The 27,997-nt window shown below is 47.1% G+C and overlaps 1 protein-coding gene across 7 annotated transcripts in view; it reads right to left on the bottom strand.

The window, feature by feature from the left end:
- LOC118778720 (arginine-glutamic acid dipeptide repeats protein-like) overlaps positions 1 to 27,997 on the bottom strand; it is a 173,814-nt gene that overhangs the window by 35,260 nt on the left and 110,557 nt on the right. For 5 of the 7 annotated variants that reach the window (XM_036530365.1, XM_036530364.1, XM_036530366.1 and 2 more), the window contains exons 4-10: positions 23,743 to 23,848; positions 22,765 to 22,861; positions 21,208 to 21,312; positions 8,110 to 8,158; positions 6,892 to 7,016; positions 6,607 to 6,706; positions 1,636 to 1,734 (exon numbers count right to left, since the gene is read on the bottom strand). In XM_036530365.1, coding sequence (XP_036386258.1) covers positions 1,636 to 1,734; positions 6,607 to 6,706; positions 6,892 to 7,016; positions 8,110 to 8,158; positions 21,208 to 21,312; positions 22,765 to 22,861; positions 23,743 to 23,848 — 681 coding nt within the window. Of the gene's footprint in view, positions 1 to 1,635; positions 1,735 to 6,606; positions 6,707 to 6,891; positions 7,017 to 8,109; positions 8,159 to 13,919; positions 14,111 to 21,207; positions 21,313 to 22,764; positions 22,862 to 23,742; positions 23,849 to 27,997 lie in introns of those variants that run through there. The other 2 variants (XM_036530369.1, XM_036530368.1) reach the window with 2 other exon arrangements.

The raw sequence follows: 27,997 nt of genomic DNA, 5'->3' as shown, positions 1-27,997 counted from the left end.
CATGCCCATGACTCTCTCACACTCAACGTCCACTCCGTGCCTCTCAGGTAGCTTCACTGGACGTCCACTTCTCCGTTTCTATCCAGCTACGGTTTCAATGAGAACAATAAAGTAAAGTTCACCCTGATGACACTGCACTCATTAAGGCAGGATCTCCAAGGGTGATGAAGAGCGGGCTGTATTTTAAAGGAGTGTCAATTAGCGGCCATCCAGACCGCAGTAATCAAGCTGCTGAGTGTTTAATCAGCCACTGGATGGCATGTGGGGACGGTAACCTGACGCTGAGTGCCGCAGCAGTAAGCCCTGCCTCCGCAGCGGCCAGCCATAAATAAACAGGATTAATAGTGGCCCGAGCACAGGAGGGCGCCTCCATCAGGTCTCATCAACTACTGCTTCTGCACAGGACACATTTTATTCAAACGTGCTGCTCACAGCTGGTTCACGAGGAAAAGGACAGAAGAATAATTTATTTTATTTCATTTATTTCAAATTGGGTTTATGTGTCTGTGTTTGTGTTGCGTGGGGGTCAGGAGGTCCTGCAGAATGAATACAGCGGTGCAGCGTCGCTGAGTGTGGGAGGAGTCAGGCACCCCTGTGTGCATGACTTTGTCCTGTGAACCTACCTCAGCTAAGCCCTCCCACCCTAACTTGCATGAATCCCATTTTCAAAGAGTACCACACCTTTCACCCGGGTCTTGGATTGAGGAGGACATGCAGACACATACAGAAAGCGACCAAGCAGAAGCACGGACAGCAACTGGAGTTACTGATGCAGATCTCAGATCCAAATGCCAATGGCAAGAAAACCTTACTTCCGTCTTCCGTTAGCTGAAGAGGGAGTTCTGGGCTGCAAGTGCTGAGCTCGAATTCCCCAGCCAGCCAAAATGGGGGAAGAAAAGGCCTTTTTTTTTTTTTAAAGGGAAAGCAGTTTTATGCCGGCAGCCGTGGTCCAGAGCCGATTTAAATCACAGAGGAACCGTCACAACCCTCGGCCCTCCCCCCTCCCTCGCCCGACCTCTCTAGTCTCGGCGAAGATTTATGCCACCAGGTGTGGCTGCGGGCGGTAAACAGGAAGCAGCTGCCCTGAACACTCTGAGGACCCGCGATCCGATCAGCACGCCTCGCCGAACGCCGCTGTGCTGGGCCAGGCTGCTGATTTCCTCCCATCATACACACACACGCACACACACACACATATACATACACACGCGCATACGCACACACGAATGCACACGCACACAGGCATATGTGCACAGACATCCACACACACATCTTCATAGCCAGCATATCAATATGAAGAAAGCGACCTCAAAACATACCATCCCAGCCATGGCCCGGCCTGACATCTTAAATCTGCATCAGAGCGCTGACAGACAAAATGTATTATTCAATACTCCTTTTTTTTGTGTTTCCCTAAAGTGAAAGTTGCATAAATAATATTCGCACAAACGCACGTCTGAATCTATCAGACGTGATTTCCATGGTTTCGGGATGCTTTGCAAAGCTTTGGTGTCAAACATAATGTTGAGACGAGCAACAAAGTGCATTCAGAAACACCCGACATCAGGCCCACTGGCAAACAGGATTTTCAAACCCAGCTTGTGCGCGGGGCTGATGTGAGTGAGTGCCTCTTACCACTTCTTCTTCGGACCAGCACTTCTCTATCAGCTTGGGGACAGGTTTCTTCACCAGTCGCTGGAGGGCCTTCCCCGCGTCGTAGTTGCTTTCATGTAGCTGGAGGAGGAAAAAAGAAAAAAAAATGCAGATATTCTGACATCACTTCCTGCTTTGAGTACCAGCTTTCACCCTTCTGTGCTACGACAGCAGCACTTAGTACAAGACAGCTCCGTGTGGAAGAATGTGCACTTGTGAAATCCTCTGTGCGCCCCGTGCTCTTCAGCAGAGCGCTGCGGCTCACCTCAGATGGGGATGCCTGCCATGACAACAGTTTAAAAATGAAATTTGGGGAAAAGTCTTTTGCTTTGCTGTTCGACTCAGAAGTGGTGGTGACCTAGGGAACAGATCCAAGCGCAGAAGTTTTGTACTGAATATTCAATGCCGGCGATTTAAGCAGCACATACTGTATGTGTTGTAAACACAGTTGCCTATGTGTCCTGAGCACTGATCACTTGTGAACACCAGTTGCTTAAGTGGTCCAAGCACCACCCTCTATTTTGTGTTTTAGCGCTGTCACTTTGGTGTTCTAATTGCTGTAGCTTTGTGGGTTCACGAAGCTGCAGGCCCCAAGGCCCATGCGCACTGCCTGTACATCATTTTTGCTTTTTTTAACAAGCAGTTACGAGCATCTGGAAATGAAACGAGGCTCAACCATGGATAAAAAACAAAAAAAAAATGGGGCTCAAATTACATCATTCCCTCAGATGGGTTTTAACGTGTCAGGTCGACCAAAGAAGATTTTTTTCATTATGGAACATCTGGGGGATTGGGGGGAGGTTGCCTGAAACCCATTAACTACAGGCTGCTGCTGCCTCAAGAGCAATGGGAACATCAACATTTTCGACCGGGGTTTTTCGTAAATAACCGGTTGTTTCTGCGTCGCCATGGCAGTCTGCCGCGGGGACGTGCCACGACGACGTTATGAGATGTGGCAGACCGAATCCTCAGAAAACGGGTGATCCGTGATCTGGCGTGCGCTTGTTTTTTTCTTCCCGGACAGAGCCCGTGTATTTCTGCTTTTGCGAATGTTTCCGTGTTCCTCGCCGCCTGGCTTTGCAATCGGCTGAAGGACAGCGGGCAACCCGACATCGTTTATCAAAGGCTCGTCTTCGCTCCGACGGGAGCTCACCCTTTACCCTGCAATACGGCGCAGTCCCCTCTATCCCCACCGCCCAGGCGGACGCTGGATATTGGAATTGCAAATTAGTGTAAGAAGACTGGGACAATGACCCACCACCCGCCTGAGGACAGCCTGATTGCAACATCCTGTTTAGTAGGGGGTTCCATTCGGTGTGGTGTTTTTTTTTTGGGGGGGGGTGGTGCTTAGTGTGGTCCATGTGGGCCTGAATCAGCCTGCCCCCCTCCCTTCACAGGCAGGCCACCCTGTGCCTGCTCCAGGCCCTCGCAGGCTCTGCCACAGTCTGTCATCGCTCAGCGGCTAATAACTCCCCCCTCCTGCTGAGCCTCAGCTGTCAGGGCCCGGGTGCACAGTAATGGAGCCCTGAATTACACCCCCCCTCACTGACGGCCTGCACACAGGAGCACTGTTCTACACAACTAATTTGCAGCTCCGCTCAACTGCCCCCTTGTTTTCGCCAACCTCGCACGGGTTCCCTCCGGTCCCCATAAAGGCGGTCCAAACTGAACGTGTATACGATCAAGAAATAAACTGCATAATATGGAGAAATGCAAATATAAACTGCATGGAAGCTTTGCTGCCGATTGCGATTAAGCCAGTCGCCCGCTGAAACGGATGTTCTTATACCTCTCCCACAACAGACAATGTAATTTCCTGAAACTCATCCTTGTTTCATGTCCCTATAAACCAACTGCAAATACAGTGTTGGGAGGGAGGAATCAAAATATGATGTTATTACTGAAAGTGCACAGCAGCAATTTTTCCAGTGAAACACATTTGTCTGTTTGCAATAGCTGTTAAAGTGTAGCTGTGTGTTCTGGGGGGGTGGCGGTGGAAAGCGCGTTATTAGCACAATTACTGAGACAAACGTCTTGCAGTGCAGTGGACCCAGAGGACCGCTCCCTCGTTGGGAGCGAATTGTTTGGCAAACCTTAGCTTGCGGATACGACCCGCGGCGACTCTGCTGCCTGGAAACGGAGGGCCCTGCTAAAGCGATTTCCTCCCGAAACCAAATTCCCCGATGATCAATTACAGAGAAAATGGCTCTTCCTCATGCCTCTGGGCTCTCGGGGAGATGCGGCGAAGCCGCTCCACCGCAAGGTTCGAGGTCTGTGTGACAGAAACCAGATCTCCCAGCTTCAGATCGCATTTCTTCTTCCCATGTTGAAGTTTTAGTAAGTAAATACTAGGAAAGGCCTTTATTTGTTAAAAACAAAAAACTCTTCGAAATAGGTAGGAATGTAAACCTGTCTGTCCGTAGTTGCACAGTGTAAGTAGTGTGCTAGCTGTGCTAATACATGGTTATAACACAAAGTTCCCAATGCCATGTGTTTATATGGTATATAGCTACCACAAAAATCTGCAATCACATGAAAATGTTACGGGGTGAGCCTTACACATATGGGGCAAATGACAGCCAAGTTCAACAAATATTAGCCAAAACTGAAAGGAAAAAAAAACTGGTTCAGTGAGCCACCGCCATCTGCCAAAAGGCAGAATGCACAACAGCTGAAATCCTTTATGCATTGATTACCTGCTGAAACCCAACACACAATGTAAATATGTACAACTGGTGTGCATACAAAGCTGTGGGTGTCTTCAAAGGCTGGTGAGTAACACCGAGGGCCCAATTACCTGAGCCGCACTCAGAAATAACACCTATCAGGAGGAAGGCGTGGGAATGAAGAAACCAGGTCACACAGCCACAGCTGAACTGGGGTGACATCACTGGAACACAAACCCTGCGGGGGTACTGACTGCATCAAAGCACGCTCGCTTTACAGCACAGAGGTGGAAAATTGGCCCGAAGTTTAAACAAAAAAAACATGTATTTATTACAGAGTAACACAACCTGAAAAAAGGGAAGAAAAAAAATCAGGCTAGCTTTGCCAACCTTGAGACAGACTATGTGTAATAGTGAATTATTCCACATGCAATGAAGTTTCCACATGCAAATCTTGCTTTTAGGTAGATTAATTAAAGCATGTTTACCACAGTGGAAAACAGCTTAAACAACATCATCGGCAGTAATCTGCAGCCTATAACACGTTGCCCGTTTACCGTGTTATTGTGTAACAGAAGAATATGTACATATACGTGGGTTTTTGCAAGCTGTTTGTGAAAAGGCATGTACATTTTTGCACTGTAAATCTTTTATAGGATATTAGCCCTAGAAAACTTGCTTACACCTCCATTAAATCCACTTTTAAAACTGCAATTGAAAAGTTAAAAGAATGTGACATGCAGGACAGATGTACAGGATAATCAGAACTAGGCTTTTTATTCTGGCTTTATTGCAAGCGAAATAAAAACATGCCTCCGGTCATTCGCGCAGCCTGTGCTCTATCTGTGCATTAACTAAACAGCAAATGAGGCAATCCCTCAACATATTTCAAATGCAAGTAGTCACCGAGCAGAAATTACATTTATACCCTATAATAGCTATAGCATGGTGCTGACACCGGGTTCAATTTATGAACGTTATTAAGGACGCACTCATTTGTAGGCCGCCTGCTATTATATTTGGGAAGTCATCACACATATCATATTTTTCACCCTCTCCTCGGCGTCTGCGGCAATTAACAATAAATCGATCCGCGGGCTGCCGCGGAGGAAAAGCAGCGTTATTACATAAATAAAACATTGTGGAAGAGGCTTGTCCGCTTGGGCTTTTCTCACTAGAGTTATCCCGGCCTGCTGACGCTAATAATGTTTTCACTGGATGCACTTGCCGCCCACATTGCTGGTGAGATTATTATTCGATTTATGCACGGTGTTACCCGGGCTTCTGGGAGCGTTTTATCAGGGCTATCGATGGTTTTGACCATGCCTGCGCTTCCTGCATCACACGTTTCTGTGCGGTTTGTCCTTGGAGTGCGTTGCCCACGCCGCTGACGCATTTCCACCGGGTCTACATGCAGCCATGCCCACATCAGTGATGTACGAGCACTGAGTTTGTGGAAAAGGGAAGAAACTCACGGCTTCTGAATTCAGACTGGCGCCTCATGTGTAACAAATCAAGGCTTCCCGGGAAGATGAGTTCCCCTCACGGCGACGAGCAGAGAGCTCTGCAAACGGCTCAGGCATCATGTCACCAGCCACTCAGCCACTCTTTTTCTCACTGCCTTTGAGCTTTCATTACAGCAAATAACACAGTTAAAATAAACAGCTATCCAACGGGAAAGGCCTCCATGAACATGATCTGAAAAAGCCCCGAATCCAATCAGTCTGGAGTTTAGAGGAAGCGCCTCAGCAGGCCACATACCCAAAAGACCCTGACGTTTATGAATAAATCTGGCATGAGGCATGAAACGAAACTCGAGCTAATAGTTCTAATGATCCCGTTGTGTTTGTGGAAAAAAAAAAACTCCTCCCTGTGCGAGTAAAGAGCGTTCCTCAGCGCTGCCTCTTTATTATGAAGCTGCAAGCTGCGGCACGCATCGCTTCAGAGCTCGCAGTGTTTGAAAAGCTGGCTGGAACTCGACGTGAGGCCGTTTCCGCTGATGCCTCCTTCACTGCTGCGAGTTTGTTTTTCTCACGACGGCGCATTCAGAGTTCACAGAATCGCAGATTCATTTTCCAAATGATTAAACCGCATATTGGCAGCGTTTGCGCTCAACAGGATGTTCAGTCTGCGCTTGTAAAAATGACTGTAAAAATGACCGGGGCTTTATTGTTATCAATCATAACAACATTAGCATCACAAATCATCGTTCACCCCCTGACCAGACCGCTCATACGGGAAGTTAAATGTGTGGAGCCGTGTTGGAGAGAATGTGGTGGCTACATACCGTGTTTAATGCATTTAATGTAGTGTCGTCTCGTGAAGCAGCTAAGCAGCCATCTTCAGTGGATCCTCCATCACACATCCCAGCAAACGCCGCCATGCTCCTGAACACAGCAAGGGTGAGGGGGCAAGAGGAACAGACATGTTGATTTCCCATTAACACATACTTACAACAGAACGCCGTTTGAATTTGCCTTTTCTGTTGCTAAAGGAAAAGCAGATTTTTAACGCAGCGAGCGGGTGGAGCCGGATGCTGGACACTGGGGGGAGACAGAGTGCGAATGCTCACCTGGCTGCCCTCAGGTACATGAGCAGGTCGCAGTCGTTCACCCCGGGCATCCACACCAGCTCCTCGTTCTCTGTCACCGCCTGGCCGCCTGGAGATGGGAAGGGCTGCAGCTCTGGGAGTTTCGCCTGGGGAAAGAGAGGAGCCCATTGATATTCCACATGCATACACTGTCCAGATATTCCAGTCTGTGCTCTGACTCTGCCACTGTTGATGCAATAAGTGTTCCTGCTAACTGGTATTGGATATTCAATGAAGGAGCATGGTTTAAAAAGCAGACAGTGTGGGTACATCCTATTACTAACCACACACACCGCTTTCTAATGACCTCAGAGGTCACATGTTCACCACAGGGACGGCCACTGGGGTTGATGAGACGTTAACTGACAACACTGAGGTCTGATTCTCTCTTTACTGTGAACCACCCAATCACAGCTCCATGTGGGGAAAAATCAGTTCTGACCAAACAAAATAAAGTACATAACCTTATATTTCTGAAAGCGATAATGTGACTGGGTTGCTTCTGAAGATCATGACTCTTTGCCATTACATAGGCAAAATAAAAATATGGGCCAGAGGGAAACATTTTTCTAACAGGAAAAACAGCTTGTTTTGTCTGTCACACATAAAAGAGTGGAACCAGTGGGGCTGGGAGGCCCACTGTTCCCTCAAAATGCTGCAGATAAATGTGATACTTGATGATTCAGAGATTCAATACCCAGTCAATTTGACTTGGCAGATTTTTTATTATTTTTATTAACAGAGCGGCACAGGAAGGCCACTTTCTTCGCCGCCTCTGCTGTTCTTTTTCAACTGTGTGCTTGAGACCGTGATATTGAAGAACTCCCCCTGTGCCAATAAACGCCAGCGCTTGAACTTTGCCATGAAATGGACACGGCTTGGGTATCCAGAGACCTCATTATCAGCCTTGAGCTATTTGGAGCGGGAACATCCAATAGCCTTTCAAGGCAGCCCTGGGCAGGCAGCCTGATGCTATTCCACAGGGCTGTGTTTTCAATATGTTAGTGGAGGAACACATTAAGGCAGCAATTACTGGTCTTTCCCATTAGCGGTGCTCATTGCCATATTACTTTTGCGTACAGAGGAGCGGTACTTGGTAGGAGGCGGGGGGGGCAGGAATGTGACGGCCACCGTGGGACACTGTGACATGGGAGCTGCGGTGGTGTGCTAATATTTAAGTGTGGGGGGGCCATGGCTTACCTGGTGACTCGGGCCCACTCTGATCTCCCCCTGCGTGCTGTTTAGTCGCCTGAAAGAAAGACAGTTAAATGTTTAGAATAATAAAGAAACACAGACACCCCTTTCAAACAGGGACCATCGTAGTTCCTCTGCAGTGTTAGAATAACTCCTGAATGCGGAGCTCGATTTAATATGATAACCGCATTGTGCTGCAACTAGAATAACAGCTCTTTATGGGGGTCTTTTATACGAGGGGCGCCAATATCCGCTCAGACACAACAGGACACTGGACTGGATGTAATGACTGATAAGACAAAAAAGACTGGCAGACTAATTCACTGCCTTTCCCTGGGTTTCAGTGGAATAAAAATAACCTTTGTACCCATGTACTAGTGGTCTGTTACTGCCGAGGATGCTGGGAAACCAACTGGGATGTGCAAGACCAAAAACACGGCGCTTTGCTCGGTCTGAGACTTGCCTGCGGAGACAAAGCCGCATTTCGCCGCAGACGCGCCCCGCTTGTGTCCTGACGGCTGATTGACGGCTGGCGGCTGACTGACAGCCGAGCGATGTTTTCCTGTCAGCCGCGGCCGGGTAGGCAGTCACTCTGCCACGCTGACGGGGCAGGAGCAACGTTGTTCCCTCACACTGAAATGTTTTTTTCTTTCGCTGAGGATTGAGCGTTCTGCAAAAAGGGGGCACCAAAAAGCCCCCCTCGTATTCACCTCACAAAAACTCCAAGGTGGATGAAAGCCGTAGCGCCACTGACACGATTTACAGCCCCATCCCAGTAATCTTTTACTTTGTGGTATTACAGAACAAGCCCAGACAACTTGACATTTAGGCCGGCCTATCGTTTTTATGACTAAATTTGCATAACAAGGGGAAATAAATCCAACAGCGGAGCACTGTGTAAAGCTCCAACAGCCACTTGACAAAGATTGATCCTTTGTTTTTATCCATAAGTAAGCTACGTATTCATTACGAACATGTCCGGCGGGCAGGTACGTCAACGGGCACGCAGAGAGCTGTCAAAATTTCAAGCTGGATGGAGTCACGTCAGGGCTGAAACATTACCTCATGTTTCGGAACCGAGAGTAAGTCACCCGCGCGCCTGCTGCCTTCGACTTTCATCCATAAAACAAGAGCTCGGCCGGACGAATCACGTCACCGAAGACGGGCACATCAATCACTGCCCGTTAGACGCGACTGCTTTACGGCCGTGTAATTCCATGCTCCTCGGAAACGGGACCGCTTCTGATGCGAGTGAACGTCTGAAAAGTGCAAAAAAACAAAAAGCCGTTCCCATGATCTGGAGACGGCGCTGATTCTATCTACGGTGATTTTTAAGTTAATCAAAGCAAACATTCAAAACAAATACACAGACCGAGCGGCCTGCGTTTTGGTTCCAAACGCTTGGCTTTGTTCGGTATTGTGGCTTTGGATAGTGCTCGACTTACAAAGAGCAAATTTTCCGCATCAGATGCGGTTTAAACAGGATACCGCCACTGGGACTCTGGTAAATGTTTGGAGACTCACTCTGACCTCTGGAGGTGAGGAAGCGGTTTCTGGTGAAGTGGACACAGCAGATTCGGCTGTATGTGTCACCGAAGGCTGCAGTCTGGGAGTTAGGCTTAGAGGAGAGCACAGAGCCGAAGGATGCACTTTAAAAACGCAACACGAGTACAAATTGCAGCAATTGAAATATTGTGCTGTTCACGAGAACGTATTCTACGAAAAGTGTGGAACCCTTTCTGACAGTGATACATTTTGGCACGGAGACCTCTATGGAACAGTATACCTACGAGTGGAACACTGTGTTCAAGAAGTGGCCGGCTGTGCGCACGTTTATGTGAGCCTGTGAGCATTTGCATCCTGTGTACCCTGGTGTGTAACACCACGTTTATATTCTGGTTCCCCTCCTAAACATTTAAAGCTTCATTTAAGCAATTTCTCCAAAAAAAGAAAAACTATAACATACCACTTTAACACAGCACCTAAAAATGGGGTAACGCTGAAAAGGTGCCATATTTAAAATGATGTGCCTGACGCCTTTGTTTGTACTCTGGTGCATTTCACAGCTCTGTTCTCAGTGCGGGAGCTGTCTCATAAGGAAACGGAGATGTTTCGGCTGGGCTAATATTGTACAAAGGGAGCTGAAAGCGACAGCGGGGAGAGGAGGCGGCGGCGGTGGAGGAGCGCCCTCCGCTCCGAAATGGCAGCGGTAACAAATGCTGGTAACCACGGCAACGGCTATTTAATAACAGTGCTCATATCTCCAGCTGCAGTGGATTAAAGAAAATGACAAGATGTTCCATCTGAGGAGAGGGGAAAAAGGGGGGGTGGTGCCGGTGGTGGTGGGGGGGAGTATCCTGTTGCCACGGCAACGGTGCCGATCTTCACACGGCCGAGAGCGGAGCGGGCCCAGAAACTGTCACCGTGATTTGCACCCCCGGAGGAACTCTCGGGGCTCACCGTCGCCGCGGCAGCCTGACCAAACATAGATGGGGGGGGTTGGGGGGGGGCTGAGAGGCCAGGTTTGCCTTGTGCAGCCTTCCTGCCCCTTCCCCAAACAAAAAAACAGGCCTTCATCTCAAACTAACCCTCACCTCCCACTCGTTCGGCCTGCCAGATAGCATATACTGTCAAACCATAACTACCCTGCAGTGCACGCAATATGGAGAGCAGATGTATTCTGCAGAAAAGCTTACAACATTACTGGACAGCTATAAAAGGTGGCTGTGCGCTCAGCAAATGGGGCTGAGCAATTCACATGTGACAGGAGAGACATGCGGGCCTCTTTCTGCCTACACATTATTCGATATAAAGCTTATTACTTAAAAGTGTATGAATACAGAGAAGCAATAATTCTGAAATTTACAGGCACATTGTGATTACCTGCAATGACACTGCCACACCATTATCATGTTATTAGTTTAATGCAGTCTTGCATGGTACAGTACAAAGCACACAAAGGACTAAAAGCACCACATAGGCACATTATTAACATCTGACAGGTGTTGACATTTGTGGGACTGGAGAGAGTTATGTGTAAAAAGGGCAGCAGTGTGGTGTGGTGGCAAGGAGTAGACTGGTAACATAAAGGTTGCCGTTTTTACTCCCACGTAGGGTACCACTGTTGTACCCTTGGGCAAGTTGATTAACCCAAACTTCCTCAGTAAATATCCAGCTGTATAAATTTACATGTAAAAATGTAAGCTATGTCAGTCCCTCTGGATAAAACCATCTACGTAAATGTAATGTATGCAATGCACTTAAATATAGTACACAATAGTACAGGGGCAATTTGTAGACAGGATTTTTGACGCATCAAGGACAATGGATATTTTCCCAGCTGCAGCATCTTGTAAACTACTTTCCACATCAGAACCTCCGCTGGGTTGGGCTGTACGTTTGACTGACAGCACGGCGAGAGAAGATCACGACAAATTCTCTTCGCCCCACTTTGTTTTCTTTGCGGTACGCGCTCTTATATAAGGCTTCTGAAGCAACTGGATCTTTCCAGCTTGACATCTCATCCTGAATACAAATCTGGGCGCAGACACACGTACAGCAAATCCCAGCAATGTCTAACCGCCTGCCGATGGTCTTATCTGTCTCCGTCAAGCGGGAGCGACCACGAGCAGCTGTCCAGACCTGTCCGCACTTGGTTAAAAAGGCTGATCGATTCTGCTGGAAACAAACCAATGTAATTTAACTATATGAATCCATTCTGACGACGTTAAAGGTGTGAAAAAATAGTGTGATCAGGTTGTCTACTGCTTTCATTTCAGGGAGCAGTTAGGCTCAGTCAGTCAAATCCAGCACAATATCACTCCATTCACATTTAATCTGAAAGAACAGTAGAGTAGTATAGGTGAATATGAAGAAATGACCAAGATGACAGGTGAAAGGGAAGAACAAGAAATATAGAAAAGTCAAATACATGAAATGACAGTCTGGCAGACTACCTTACACATTGCGGAGAACGCTACAATTTACTACACTATAAAAAGCTAGATCAGCAAAGGCTTCAAGCTTTCCTCAAGACTGGCAGCAGCACTTAGTCATTTGTTCCCATTGGTAAGCCTGGATTAAAAATGCAATGGGAAACATAAGAATGATTCATACAATTAATCTAAAACATACTCTCTAAAGCAAACAAGTTTGTTCTTGACTGTAACCTTGTTCTTCCATTTAATGCCTCAATCACGATGAGCTTTGATATAGTACATGGAACTGTTAATCCCTAACAGTTGCACAGAAGTATAACCCGCAAAACCAGGTACTGGAAAATACTGTTTGCTTGGAAACTGACTGGGTGAAATCATTTCAATGGGTCCTGATTTCATAAGGTACTTGGCTCAAAAGTTAGCTGTGGTGAACAACACATTTCCTAAGATATGAGTCATGTAATTCAGTGATGTGCCCATCAGAATTATTGCTTAACCTTCTCTAAACACATATTCTGTTTTGGTGCATGTGACATGACGTCAATGTCAATTGCCCTCTTCAAAAGAAACAAAAAACCATCAATCATTTATTCAGAGAGGGGGGACTGTTCTCAGCTGACTGACACTTCCAAACAGAGCCAATCAGGTCAAGTTCAAGAGTCCAATCACAAGACATGGAAGATAAGGGAGGTCACCGGTTTTGGTAGCTCAATGGCCACCTTCAGAATTGCAAGGAAAAGAAATGGCATTTCCTGATCACTGCAAGTAATTCCAACAGAAGCATAGATACCACCGACACGTCAATTTAGAATAAGTCCACCAAACTGCTCTGTCAATGTATGCTTTTAATTTCATGTCATCACATGCATGTCATTTAACTATGCATCAATGTACTTGCTGTAAAAAAAAATCTACTTTCAATTTAAATTCAGGTAAAAAAGTTCAGATAAAAAAATCAAATAAGAAAACCATCTTCATCCAAGATGTGCGTAACTTGACATGTGTTGCCATACTGAGCATAAATAAAAGTGCTAATTGTTGGCTGGTTGTAGCACATGTAAAACAGTACAAGCAGAGAACACTGCAATAAACGTGTCAGTGACGGGGCACATGAATTACAGCATCATCACGAACTACAGATTACCGCGACACGTGCTAACAGCTGTAATAACGTTAATAACTGTGTGACTGCGTTCATCTCAACGATGTCACGCCAAAACAGACCCAAACGAAGCGCGCTGACTTGACAATCTGAAAAGCAATCAACACTAATCCCGCCCCTTCCATCAAGACCAGCCAATCCCTGCACGACTGTAACACTCCCTCCAAACATTATATAAACACAGCTAAAGGCCCTAACATTCCGCGATAGCCACATCGGCAGGCTGGAGAACTCCCTGCACCAGCAGCAACATCGGCTGTCACCTACAGCTAGCGTGAGGTTGTCTGCAGCCCTGTACGCCATGTCATCTCGACTGTAAATACGAATCAATATCAAGCCCTGCAAAATGGAGTCCTGGTATGCTGCGCTTCTAATTTTGCCAAAGCGACAGAAATAGCGGGGTGGGGAGGGGGAGTTTAACAGATCGGTGACAACTGGCTAGTTAGCGAGCTAGCTGGCTACATGCACGGACACGAAAGCACCAGTCCTCCTTTGCTACCTGTGCATCTCTGCTGTGTGCTGCGCTTTTGGCACAGCTAGCTTGCCGATGCTTAGAGCTACAACGCTGACAATGGCGCACGCAGCCTTGCGAAAAGCTTGCGACTCCACGGTAAATATTTTATATGCATAAACATGTCGAGACAGACAGGGAGATATGGTAAAAACAACGGCGCCGTTTCATAAAAAGTGAGGCCAGTACGCGTCGCGAAGCCTACCTTCGTGGACTGAACAGGTCGTCCATGTCGGAAACCAAACCGTTGCGCTTTCGCCAATGTTGACAGTTCGCCTGCTGTTGTGGCTGGAACAAACTCCCCCTTTCCCCCCTCTTCCTAGCTAAGTAGTCAAAATGGAGGAGAACGCAGTCTCTCGCCTCGCAAGAGGTTTTCACTGAGGTTGTGCTATGACCTCAGCCTTCACGCACGGCGCACAAGAGTTCCCGTTTCGACGGAGCGAACTGAGCATGTGCCGCGACCTTACACGAAGAGACACGCTGGAAACGCGATCCATCTCTGCCCGTCTTTCCACATAAACAAGGCCGGCTCCCGGAGCAGGGGGAGGGAGGAGGGGGAACAGAGAGCGAGAGGAGAGGCGAGCGAGCGGGGCCCCGACCAAGGGGGCTCCTAACGCACAACATTCATCAACTGCAGCAGAATTAACCTCGCTCATTTTACGCGCTTTTCCGCGTCGCGTTAAGCCAATCGGATGTTTTCACTTATTCGGCACATGGTTACTTATTTACTTATAGTCATCTTCACCGCCACACGTGCCATGAAAGCAAAAGAAACACCGATTAACCCCTTCAATTCCAGATGTTTTAATCACTGAATAACAGTCTACATAACTGCTTTCATTGTCTAAAATATTGGTACATCAAAGTAAGATTCAACAGACATAGGCTAGATGTAGATATAGATATAAATGTATTAACCGGCAATTCAAGATTTGCCTGAGAGAGAAAACAGGCCACAAGAGAAAGACTATATGAATAAATGATTCATAAATTACTGTAATTTATTTTACTGCTACTATAAATATTTTAGGTCAAAATTAAAATGAGTAGCAACTATGATGTTATCTTAAATCAAAATGGTAAATATTTTTACATTGCATCTGCACTGATTTTACACATTTCTATAATAGCATTACAACTTTTAATACTGCGATTACCTATTACATGTATCAGTATACTAAAATCTAAGTCTCTTTTGCGGTCCCTGCTGCCCTTAAAGCCTGTCAATAAGTGCAACAGCCACTGAACATAAATAAAGCCAGCCCCAGCCATGCAATTCCCCTCACTAAACATCTGTACCTATTAATTACTATCCCTGTACATTATTCCTAGCTATCAACATGCAGCTGACCCCTGCTGCCATGCTAACCTCACACACAAACACACTCCACAGCTGTAACATGCTCTCTGCTGAGGACGCACAACAGTGGAGTGACCTGAAACGACGCCTCAAACTGGTTTCCATTAACTCAACCCCTGCACCACTGGCTAGGTTGTCATTCAGCTTTCTAATAAATCAACAAATGCTCAAAAAGTATTAATATCCCTAATTCTGCCAACTCATTTTTTTAACCATTCGCCAACTTCAGACTGGAGATATGTACATGTTAAAACAGTTTGACACAGACTGACCTTCGTATAAACTGCCCCATTGCTTTCCAAAGTCTGAACCACACTGAAAAGATCCCCCAACAGATCACTCAAGATGAATTCACCAGGGATTCATGCGATGCTCATGCTGAACTACTTACCGCAATAATGTATATAAATATATTTGTAATTACTACAGCAAAAAAGGAAAATGCAGCAACATTTTCAAAACCTTTATACCGTGGGGCAGCACCCTAGCATCCTCTGGTGACCGGGTATAGTTTGACTGCTGCTGCTATCCAAAAGGATCTGGCTGTACATGAATCCCACGCATGGAACCCCCTTTTCATTCTCAGACACCCTGTGCATCAGCTCTGAGGCATTTTTTATCATAGCATTATATGAGGTATTTCAGGTATGCACGTTTTCAGTCCACCTGTGCAAAGTCCACCCTCTACCATTAAAATGGAATGGACCCGTTTCCAGTGTTACCCAGTCATGGTCATTATATCAAACTGCTGTCTGTGGCGATATCCACGAGTAAAGCAGAGCGGTGTGGGAAATCAAGAAGTGCAGGAGATGCTGTTCTCATATTACAGCTCCCAAGACTGCCATCTTGTCTTCAACTGTCTGCGTTACCACCGAAGACTGTACTGAAAAGTCACAGCGATAAGGCTCACAGGGGGAAGTTTAGCAAACTAAAGCAAAGCTGAATGCTCAATATCCTCAAACATTTGCTATATCATCAAATTTCTTTTTGCACCTACTGTGGCACTTAGCGGGATATGACATGTTGTGCAGTGACTCCTACTATCGAGTTGGGACACTTGATTTAGTATTGGCTCTGCTCTTCGCCTAACCTTCTTGTATGCGCTTTTGGAAGTTGCTCTGGATAAGAGCATCTGGTAAATGACTAAATGTAAATATATCACTAAGATTTATGTATTTGTACCCACAGAAATGTTGCTACGTACAGTATATACTGAGTCCAATTGGAACTGATCTAACTTGGCATACAATATCCTGGTTTCATGCAGTATAATTCTAAAAAATGTGGTATTCTCCATTGTTAATAAAAACCTCCCTGGAGGAGTGACATCATAGGACTGGCTGCCTTTTCAGATTTAGTCTTTCTTCCTTCTATTCTATGCATATCAATATCAATATGATGTAACTACAGGGAATATCAGGCACAGCCTACCTTTCAATATGCTTTGTGATGGAGTAGTGGTGCTGTGGATCCTAAGAAATCACTATCCAGTAATTGCTAACTAAAATAATGTACTCATTCAAGAAAGAACTGTAGTACAGTTTCATGCACTGATTTGAGCATAACACTTCATATATCTAGCCACAGCAAACTGCTCATCTACCTCGATGTCAAACAAAAATGCATTTGCTTATATACATGCATAAAAACATTTTTGCATCATAAATCATACCTACAGCCCCTGGACTGCCAACATTATTAAGCCATGGAATTCACAAATGAAAGCAGAGCTGGTAAAAAGGCGTCCATTTCTTATATTCAGAGACAGAGGCAGAGTTCAAAGCTGGTGGATCCGCACATTGATTGACGCTTCTGAAAATTGCACAGGGGAAACCAGTTTGCGAAAGTCATCCATGTTTAGTCGTGGTGTGCAGTTCGCAAGGGATTTTCTCCTTTTAAGTTCTGAGAGTTGGCCCTGTGTTCCACTCACCAATTATATTTTACTCAAACATGAGATGAGCTGGCAGCCAATCAAATACCTATGAAACCGTAAATGAGCTGTGGCCAGCTGGGTTAAAATGGAGAATTTCCTGTTATAACAGAGCTGTGGCCACTGAGCTTTGAGGAATGTTTATCAAGCATCCCTCTGGTAAATTAACTAGACTTCAGCTCTGGACTACTTTCAAAACAAGTGAAGGTAATATGAGAGAAAGCAAAAGATACAGTGCATACTAATGTTTAATCACAGATTTCAACCACTTCAGTCATAACCCATAACCTGTTGATAACTGCAATCAATTATTTTAAATAAGGCTTTGCTGAAATATAAAATTCAATTTTGCACCCATTCGTATGCTCCTGCTGTGTCTAAGTGAGCTGGGGAGTGAACCTTGACACCTGCACTTCAGTTGCTGCTAAGTGTTTCTTAAAGACTTTCAAAGAACATTTCAGAGAAAAAAAATCTGATTTTTCTGTACTAGAAAAAAATTGACAACGGTAAAAAAATTCTCCGCACAGGTACTCCAAGGTGGTACCATGACACCAGAATCCGTAAAGAAAATGAATCTGTCAGTCATCCGACCTTTTTAAATCGCTGTTTTTATGAGTCTTAACTACCCCCAGATTTACCTCAAAGAAACGTTTTTAACAATCCCTACTTTGGGTTTGTCTGTATGGACTTGGCACTTGGCTTTACATGCAGAATGTGGGGGAAGTGCACCGGCTCAGACACACCCTGGGTGTCCTCCAAAGGGACACAAACCACTGGCCAGGAAGCACTGCTCAACTGTAACTACACCTGTTATTATAACCTTAATGAATGCACATACATAACAAATCCATTTTATAATGTAAAATTCCTCTTGTGCTTTTAGAAATGCCTCTCATCCACTAAAAAACTCATATTTAATATCAGCTAAAATGTTCAGAGGATGTTCATGAGATGCACACAAATATTTTCAAAATGGCACGTTTAAGCAGAGCTATCGTCACAAGTGTTCTAGACCACAAAGGAAATTATTTGCGAGAGAGGGAGAGGCTCCGATAGCGTGCTCTCTGGAGCGGCATGACGAGTGTGCTATGTCATCATTGTTAAAACGGCCTGCGTTAAATCGCATCTGGGCTTTACAGCTGGGAGCTGCAGGGAGCAACACCGCACTCCAATCGGATGCGTTTCTGCTGCGCACAGACCCCATCTATGAATTCCTTCCGTTTTTTTTCCCCACCCCTCTCCACCGAGACCTGACATGATTTATTTCACATGACAACCCATTTCACGTGCACTGCGACCTTTCCTGGGCTTGACTGAGGAATTTAAATGTCAGTTTATTTTCCCCCGGCAGGGGTTTAAATCAAGGGGGCTTTAAGTGTAATTCAAAAGAGCCATTTTCAAATGATATCCTTTCCATGAAAGATCTACAGGCTCTGCGGTTAGCAGAGAGCGCACATGGTTCCAGTTGCGCGGTTATTGGACGTGCAAAGCGTTTCGGATATTTCCCCGGTGCTGCGAGCCAGTGGAGTGGGACAGAGCGTAGAGCTAGTGTAAACACATACAAATGTGATGTTAAATTCCGCTTTTACCCTTTCAGAAGTCAATCCAGACGGGAGGTACGGCTTATAAGACCTGACACGGAAAACCAACCCCTGATTGCCTTGCACATGTCTCGTCTACCCAAAAACCCCAGAGGACTTTCGTTCACATTTTAAAACGCCAAGCTTAATGGACTTTAGTCCATACTGCAGCAGGCCTGACTTCTAAAATCCCCCTGAAACGCAAGCTAATGACACCCATTTTGTGTGTCTTATGTATAAACTGTTTGGTCAATTCAACCTGACTTGCTGGAAGGCGGCGACCGACGTGAACAAACAAAATGCATTCAGAGAACATGGCTTGATAATTAAAATATGATACATCAGTGAAAGGGAAAACATAAAAATCAGCGGTCACACCAAAGACATCACATTCAACTTAAAAAAATGACATTCATTCTAATTCATCAATTATGTCACTAACATATTAATCATCAGTAATGCAGATGCGCATCCATATCCTAGTAAGAAAAGAAGAATTTGGTACAAATGGATTTCTCCCATTCTGTATGGCTGCACACTGGCGCTCACTGGTGCTGCAATGCTACGATGTGCTAATGTTCTCAGCTGAGGGGACGTGGGGAAGGGATCACTGCCACTGGGGCTGGGATGTGTGGTTGCAGAGCAGGCTGAACACAGAGGTCGGATCCAGGCTACCATCAGCGGGCCAGGTGTAGGCCAACGGAAAAGCTTTGCCTCGCTAGTCCAAGTGACACACCCGATGTGTGGGGAAGCGTTCCTGTCCCCTAATCCAATCATACATTACGGCTTTGTGCGCACGTACTGTACGGCTGAGGAACAAAGTGATGTCAAAGATGCCGCGAGGGATTCCCTTCTGCCGTGGTGACTGATTGCGGCCACCTCTTATTTTAGAGGTCAGTTGTGAGAAACAGTTACGAGGATGACTATTAGCATTACACAGAGGGTGATTTCTTTGTACATGATGAGATACACTGGTAGTGCTCTAGTGTCAGGATGGTTCTGACTAATGTGCAGCTGAGGACTTTGCTTGTTCTGTCTGAGATTAATAGCCAAGTACCACAGTAATTTAATTTGTGTCTGGGACTCAACTCAAATAGTAGAATGCTAATTGATTACATTCAAAAACAATGAATCCGAGTAGAGTAATCAGTGACTATTTAGTTCCCATTAATTACCTATTAACAGACACATTAATAAAACATTTACATTCAGTGTTACACAGCGCCTGTCCCAAAGTCAACACTACCCAGCCCTTATAAATGACGTGAGTGTTCAGTGAGCATCATTTAATGATATAAAGCATTAGTTGATTAGTTCTGCAGTGCTGTAAGGGGCGAGTGATGTCAGATTCAGCAGTTACGGCAATAATAGTAATGTTTAATGTATTAATCATTACAGGGCAGAGGGTCTAAGGCATATAACTTTCTGCGCGATTTTAGAGTGCACTTTATAACGACAGACTCTAAACCAGACGCTTGCTTATAAAGCTAGGAGCAACGGAGCACGCCAGCTTTATGTTGTGTTCTGCGATCTTCCACGCCACAGGGAGGCAGTGGCGTGCTGCCTCCAATCAGAAAGAGGTAGGAAAGGATCAACCAAATCCCTTGTATTCAACAAATACAGCAAGGTGTAATGCGAAAACGGCAGACAAAAATGGACTCAAAATGCAAAGCCTGTTTCCAACCACCACCCTGCACCAAATGAATCTGAGACAGCCGGGTTTTACCGCACCAGCCTGTGGACACATAGAGGAGACATGTTGCAGGTGTTTCTCGCTAGCTAGCTACCAGTAATGCAGGCAGTGACACTGCGTTGTGCCAAACATTACATATGGCAATGCAAAGGCCAGCAATGTTGAAAATAGACATAAGCTCTGTGGATAATCAGCTAGTTATACCTACTTATTAATGATACTTTGCTAGCAGTAGCAGTTAACCAGCATAGCAACCTTATCTTGTGATAGTTTTTCCCTATCGAAGCTGTAGCTTATGCATCACTTTGACTAACCTGGTAATGCCTCTATATCCTACTCTGCAGGAGCTTTAAGGAAGCTGATAAACATAATTCGGCAGAGTGCAGTAACTCGCCTCAGTCAATGCATTTGCAGCACCAGCAATGAGCTTGCTCGACATTCAGTCCAGCACGTTTCACCTGCACAGAACACACTGCTGCACAGCCCGCCCCCTTGAAACAGGTCTTGACTTAAACAGGCGCTTGTGTGCAGTGTCCACAGCATAGCGGTGCGGCACTGTGTGTGTAAGCATACAGCCGAGGACGAGAGCTACCAGGAAAGGGGCGTCGATTTCAAAGAGTGTTTCCTGTTTAGCCGCATGGTCGGAGTCCGTGAGTGAGCCTCTTATTTCCACAGTCAGGGTCAAGGCGATGGAGCACACCCACGGCATGCATTTAAATGTAATCAACTTGCACGATATTGAGTTTCTGGAGGCAATAAAGCGCTAATTACGTTACAAATGGCTGAATAAGCTGGAACGCGATGCAGGCTTCCCTGCGCACTTAATCACCATAATTACGTTTGTGTGGCACTGCGGCTGCATGCAGGTAAGGGGAGGGGAGGGGGAGCTGGCTGTGTGCGGACGCGGGGAGGGGCCATCGCCGGTCTCACCTGGTCTCTGGGTTGTACCCCAGGATGTAGAAGAAGGAGTCGATGCGGGCCTTGAACTCCCTGGCAGCGAAGATGTCGGAGAAGTGAGCGATGTTGCACTTCCCTCTGAAATGCGGGGAGGAGAAAAAAATTTATGGAGAAAATGATCATGGAGAAATCCATTGTGCTCATGAGGAAATTTAGCTTGTAGTGGGTTCGGGATGACCATCCCATACCAAACACATGAGTGATTTTGATGGGTTTTGATTGGTTTGTAGAAGGACAAAGCCCTACTGAGTTCCTGACCATCTTTGTGAGGGGGTTGAGAGACTGGTCTGGACCGCTATGCTTTTCAGGTCCTGGCCACTTGGTCTAACAGTCTGGACCACTCCCTTGGTGGAGGTCCAGCACTCAAGGAATCCTGCATGTGGGATGGACTTTAAGATTGATACTCATCCCCCCATCACACAAATCCCTCCTTCTCCTCCTCCTCAGAGCGAGTATTTACAGATTGTGGACCTTGACGGAAATCAGGGGCATTTTTGAATGCTGCGCAGAGCGACAAGCCACATGACGGACACAACCGCAGTCCGCATCTTGATACAATTTACCAGCCCACATTAACATCTACCTCCATCACACCAGCCATCACAGGGGACAGCCGTTCCTCCATTCAGCCCCCCCACCCCGCGGACAAGCACCACCTTCCTCACCAGATGAAAGCAGGGAGTGGTTTGGGGGGCCAGGGATTACACCACACCGCCGGAATTTAGGGCGTTTGTCTAAAGCCTCCTGCAATAAGCCCAATCAAAGCACTCTCTGTGCAGCAGAAGCTGCAGCTAATTTGCCCTGAAATCAGTGGCTCGGTGAAGTGTCTGAAGACAGCCATGACGCGTCCAGATGGTTTTCATTAAGTGGGGGGGGGTAGAGAATGGCAGGAGGGAGAAGAGGCTGTCACAGAAAGGAACTATCTGGTTTCCAGCTCAGACAATAACCATGCCGGCCTTGTTTTTTTAATGCAGTTAACCATGGCCAGAAGCGGGGGTTTTTTATAACACACACCGAGGTATGCAACATCGTTGTTTGCTTAACACTGAACACTGGTTCTGTCACCGCTTCTATGTTCAAACCTTTTTTTATTAAATGACTCAAAACCTTTAATGTGAAACACTCCTGCCTTCAGGGGAATTTCTTCTGTACACATGAAATATATATTATGAAAGCACCTCATGAAAAACAAACACAAGAACCAAGAAAAGTATTTCTGACATTCTGTGAGCAAAGACAACATTATGTTGAGATTAGAAACAAATACAAAAGTTCATATGAAATGAAACCTAAGGATAGATGGAAGGACAGAGAGGAAAGACAAAAAGTTACATGAATATTGAAAACTGTAAAGTGAGGGGATTACAGCTGTGAACAGGAGAGGGTGTCTCTTTCAACAGGTAACTCCCTATCTGGGGCTTGTACTGCAGTGGCCCCCTTCTCTGAATGACCCCCCCATACGGAGACAGAGCGAGGTGCTGACGGCCGCGAGGGTGGCCCTGGGGCTCCGGGGGTCAGCGTGTGCGTTACCTGAGAGCTGCCGCGTGGTACGTGTCCACGTAGTCGGAGATGAAGAGTTCCCGGCTCTTGACCACTGGGTCGGTGATGACCAGCTCCCGGCCAGAGTCTGGGAGGGGGGGACGGGACAACAAGCGAGACTGTGTCAGAGCTGGGACCCATCCCAAATTAAACATGCACCAGCCACTCACTGTTACACAGTGTCTGCAGTTCACACAGAGATGAAAAAGTCCAGAAGAGATGTGCTCTTACCCTTTGTAATTAAAACATGTGTACTTATAGAATCTATGAATATTAAGATATACATATGTCTATGTATAAATATCATGTCTGTGCGTGATCAGTGGGGAAAATCTTATAATAAACCTTGCAGGGGAAAAGACAAACCGAAACCCTAAACTTGCGTGATAACTACTGGTGCAGTTTCCTTTCAAACAGGTACATCTGAAACACCAAAAAGGGGTTTACCCTCCAAAATGCAGACCAGTCAGCTTGCTGCTCCATCCTGTGTTTGCCCAGCACCTACTGCCTCACTGTGTCCCCCACCCTACCTCCCCTTTCACAGAGGTTACAAACCGAAGAGAGCGAACCGCCTGTCTGTACAGAGCAATGGCACATCGTGTGTGAATCTCGGCCACAGTAGGAGCCCTTTCCTCCTGAAGGTTTAAAAAAAGGAATAATCGCACAGCATGTACTGCCGGGCTCACACAGAAGGGGACGAGGTGTTCCAGCACGGTCTGACGTGTGCTCTGATAACCGGAGAGAGCATGTGCTCCAGGGGCCTCTTATGGAACCTGCTATTTGCACTCCGCTGTTTCTTGCCTCTCATCGGAAGCGTTAATGGACGCTTCAACCGAGGAACACAGCAGTGGTGTTCTGACGGAGAGCTTAGCGTCTCTCTTTCACACAAGTCAAAGGTCCCGTGCGCGGTTGACTGTCCCCACCCTGCTTATCCAATCACGTTGCGGCTTTGTGTGCGTCGGGTCTCACCGTTTTCGTTGTTACGGTCCTGCACCAGGTGCTGGTAAACGGAGTCCGGGACCTCGGACTGGCGGTAGTACCATTTCACGTTCATCAACAGATGGTCCCGTTTACTCTGGGAAAGAAAGGGGGGAGGAGGGACAAAACATCTAATAAAATAAACAGACATTTGTCTCTTAACAGCGCTGCAAATTGGCTTCTTGGCAAACAAAGCCCCGTGCTGGTTTGTTAGTTTATGACACCCTCTCCCCCTGCCAAAGCACACTGTGCGAGCGTGTCAATTAAAAAGGGATTGAGAGCTGTTCATGTTTTAATGAAATAACTACCATAAAGTTCCCCCATGCGTTTCTATTGCAGGGAAATTCATAAAGAAGCCATATTAAGACACACTTCAGAGACCCTTCACATTTCCACCATCTCCCACAACAGAAGATATGGGGAGACATTTAAACTGACTGTTTAAATTGGTAACACACTGTACCCATAAACCCAAGCTTGCTTGTCTTTGGTTTGTTACTTTCAACACCGCCACCCACTGGCCCTCTGAGGGACTGCGTATCTACAGAATGCTTGTGATTTCTGGGAATGACCAGCGAGTGGCAGCACTGAGTCAAGGATGCGTTTCAGAGGCAAAAAAAAAACCATGAAAAAAGACCAAACGGGGGGGGGGGGGGGGGGGGGGGGGAAGAGAGAAGAGCAGGGAAAAGGTGTTTTCATGAACTGACATGAAATATTTATTAGCCTTCCACACAAACCCAGCTGACCATTCAGAGAGTTTAAAAGAGCATTAAAGAAACCACAGCTCGGCAGAGGAGGGCTACGGAGCCCTTGTTCCGCAGCCAGGAATCACAGCAGTCTTTAAAATGACTGTGGATTACAACCCTCCATGCAAAGCCGACTGTGTCACTGTGCCAAGAGGGAAGCTGGAAAAAAAAGGAGGGAGAGAAAGTAGCGTTTTTCTTTTCGGGAAGGATTCTAGAAGCCGAGGGCTCTCTCGGGCATCACAATACCAGCTTTGAGTATTGTGCCATTCTCAGAAGGAGAGAGCCATTGTTGAACGATTCAAAGACACCTCCCCACAATATAGGCACTTAAGTTTTATTATGTCACCCTCAGCTTTGTGGCACCCAAACTCCTGTTCAGCTAAAGAGGGAAAATGGGATCTCATGGCCTTGGAGCTGTGAGCCCAGGTCAGCTGCTCTGCCCCGTCCACCCTCTGCCTCGCCATCAAACGCTGATCCCAGACCAGCCAATGACGCATCACGCATTCAAAAATCACTAAGTGGACGTTTACACAAAACAGTGATTGTCTGGACTCCTTAAGTCTCAGAGGGTGGGGGTGGAAGGGGGGTGCAGGCTGCTGAATCAATTGCATTATGTGATGAACGTCTCTTCAGACAAAAAAAAAAAAAAAATGTTAGGTTGGTAGGTTACGACACCCACTGGTCAAACATGAGCTGCCACAGTCTATAATCCCTGTGTGAGACACACACGCACACCCATGTGCACACACAGTGATCTCATAATCACCATCTGCAGCCCTCTGTCGGGTATACTAATTACACCTGACTTTCAGATTTGAGAGATGATATTTCTGGCGCTTTCTGCATGCTTAAACGCGGCGGTGACAGGGAGCCACTTGTCCTCCGACAGCAGGATTGCCAGTTCCATTATGTCAACTCGAGCCCGGCGAGCCCCCCCTCCCCCCGCCCCCCTCGGCTCCTTTATAATTCCACGGATAAACCGCTGCTCTCCGGTGCGCGCTTCTGTGAGGGGAATTAATGGCAGTTCAACAATTAACACTGTACTACACTGTAGAGCGTTTCAGAGAACGTGCTCGAGAAAAGCCTCGCTGCACCGCACTACAGCGGGCTTCTGTTAACATGCACGCCCGTGAGAGGCGGCAAACCAAACCCCCCCCCCCCACACACACACACGCCCCCGATCCCCAACCACCACCCCCCCCCCCCAAAAAAAAAAAAAAACATTTTTTAAAAAGCATAAAGCTAAATCAATCTGAAACCCCTGACCTTTTCTTTTACAGAGTCCAGCCACTGGAAATGACTGTTTCATTATTAAACCCTAATTATGTTTGCATGCTGCACGGACCAGATCACTGCACAGAATCAAATTATGGAGATAAGTACTCTTAAGCAGAGGGGAAGGAGAGAGGAGGCAGCAGCCCATTAGAATGACAATGCTGAATTGATTAGCGGCGTTCCAAACTGCATTTAGAGCGGCAGCCATTTCTCTCTGTCCTGCAGGCTTCTCCCCCCCCCCAACCCTCACACCCCTCCCCTTTTCCTCTAGGGCCCTTCTCTGCATCTACGCTGGGCGAGAGCCAAAAATCAAAATTCGCTTTTTGGAGGGAGGGGGATAAATTAAATAAAATATTAATTTTGGAAAAACATACTTAATCCAAACTGATCCTGCCACTTCATGCAGAATATCCGTGACTAACCCCATTCATTGAGGGTGGGGTGTGGATGGGAGGAGGCGGGGCGGAATGGGCAGAGCCATGGTTTAGCCATGCACAATATCAACATTTTGGCACTGGTGGCTTGCAGACAGAAGAGGCAGGGGGAAGACACTCTGCATACTGGAAGATCCAGCGTTCACCATCTCCACCCTTAGTCTCTGATTGCCACACTGATTGTGAATGCACATCCCCATAACTAAGGGTGCTGTGGAGCCCCATGTACCCACAAGTGGTAGTGTCAAATATATAGTTCCAAGACTAACACAACACATCCCAATGCTGAAAGTCCTGGAGGAAAAAAACAGACTGTCACAGTCCTTTCATTTATATGCTGCGAGGCTACCGAGATCAAGCGAAGGATAAGAAATCAATACATTCCACACAGCTCAGGTGGGTGAAATGTTTCAGTGTCCAGCCGAAGTGTGTGCCTGGTCAGGGCCGGGCCATGAATGTGGCACAGAACACCCAAACAGAGGGGCGTGGAGATTTTGGGGGATGTTAGAGGCCTGGGATGGCTTATTCACATCAGTGGAGAATTCGCTCTTTATGAGGTAAGGCTGGGCTGCTGCGCCGGGCGGGATGGGGGGTGGGGGGGTAAGCGGGGAGTGGGACCGGGACGGGCGGCGGAGAGGTGCGTCCCACACACTCGCGCTTTCATACATCACAAAAAACCCAGCCTGTTCGCAGGCTCCTACCGCGCCGTTCCCCGAGTCCCACGGTGGGTTTGAAATGTCTGCGCTCATAAACGTATCTGTGTATAGGCCTGGCTGCTTACACTGCGGCCAGTGTGCTTCCCAGACGTGTCCCGCAGAAAGCGTCCGTCCTGCCGTCAGTCAAATGGCTGTGCGAGTCCACCACAAAATGCCAGCTGTGCTCTTTTTTTTGCGTTCTGACCTAGAGCTCAACCGACTGCAGCCGGGCATTTCTGCTGCCGCTGTGCTGCCGCTTCCGGCCGCCAGCCCGGCTCCTCAGGACGAACTGCGAGTGGACGTTAAGCAGAGGCCTGCTCTGCCCTCCCCAGCTCTCTGCTGCGCGTTAACAGGAAACCCCTGCTTAATTTCAAACGTTTCGGCCGTGCTTCTCCCTCGCTCTCCCTTACCCTGTTCCTAACAGCTCTTATTTGCCGGGGCGTTCGCCCGCCCCCTGCGCTTGCCACCTTGCTCTCGAGGAAAAGGCTCACGTCATTAGGGCCCGATGGGAAGCTGGCCGTCGACCTTGACAAAGGACAGGAGCGGCGCTGGTATGGCGTAATTAACTGCAGCCAAAGCCTCTCTGGCCATGTATGGAATAAGCTGCACACATACACGCCTGCTCCCGCTGGAGCTAGCTGCTCGCGCCATTTTGGAAGGCACTTACGGAAGTGTACGTCAAAGCCACTTGCCACTGCATGATTGAAAACATAAAACGGCAAAAAGGAAGCAGCTGCCCGCAGGTAATGATGATGACTATGGACGATAATCACCTCAACACAGTGGAGACCAGTCAGGGGGAAGAGACTGAATGCCAGCAGAACTTGCGAGATGATCGATCTGCTGTGCACGGCGTTTCTGCTCTGCCCTGCTCTCCACCTCAGATAAAAGGCAGTAACCAAGCGCCCTGCCAGGCCAACACTCCTGCGTGTAAGCACTCCAGAGTGTAAGCATTTCCATCTGGGGCCTGGCAAACCGCGGCGCAGAGGATGATGACGGGGCGCAGGCGGGGGTCAGAGACACGGGGTCCCCGGGCTCGTTCCTGATCCAGAGCGCGGCAAAACATCACAGCAAAGCCAGCTCTACAGCGCACCTT

The sequence above is a fragment of the Megalops cyprinoides genome, chromosome 6 (assembly GCF_013368585.1).
Source record: "Megalops cyprinoides isolate fMegCyp1 chromosome 6, fMegCyp1.pri, whole genome shotgun sequence".
In the NCBI taxonomy this organism is placed as follows: domain Eukaryota; kingdom Metazoa; phylum Chordata; class Actinopteri; order Elopiformes; family Megalopidae; genus Megalops; species Megalops cyprinoides.
This window is presented reverse-complemented; position numbering and strand designations above follow the sequence as displayed.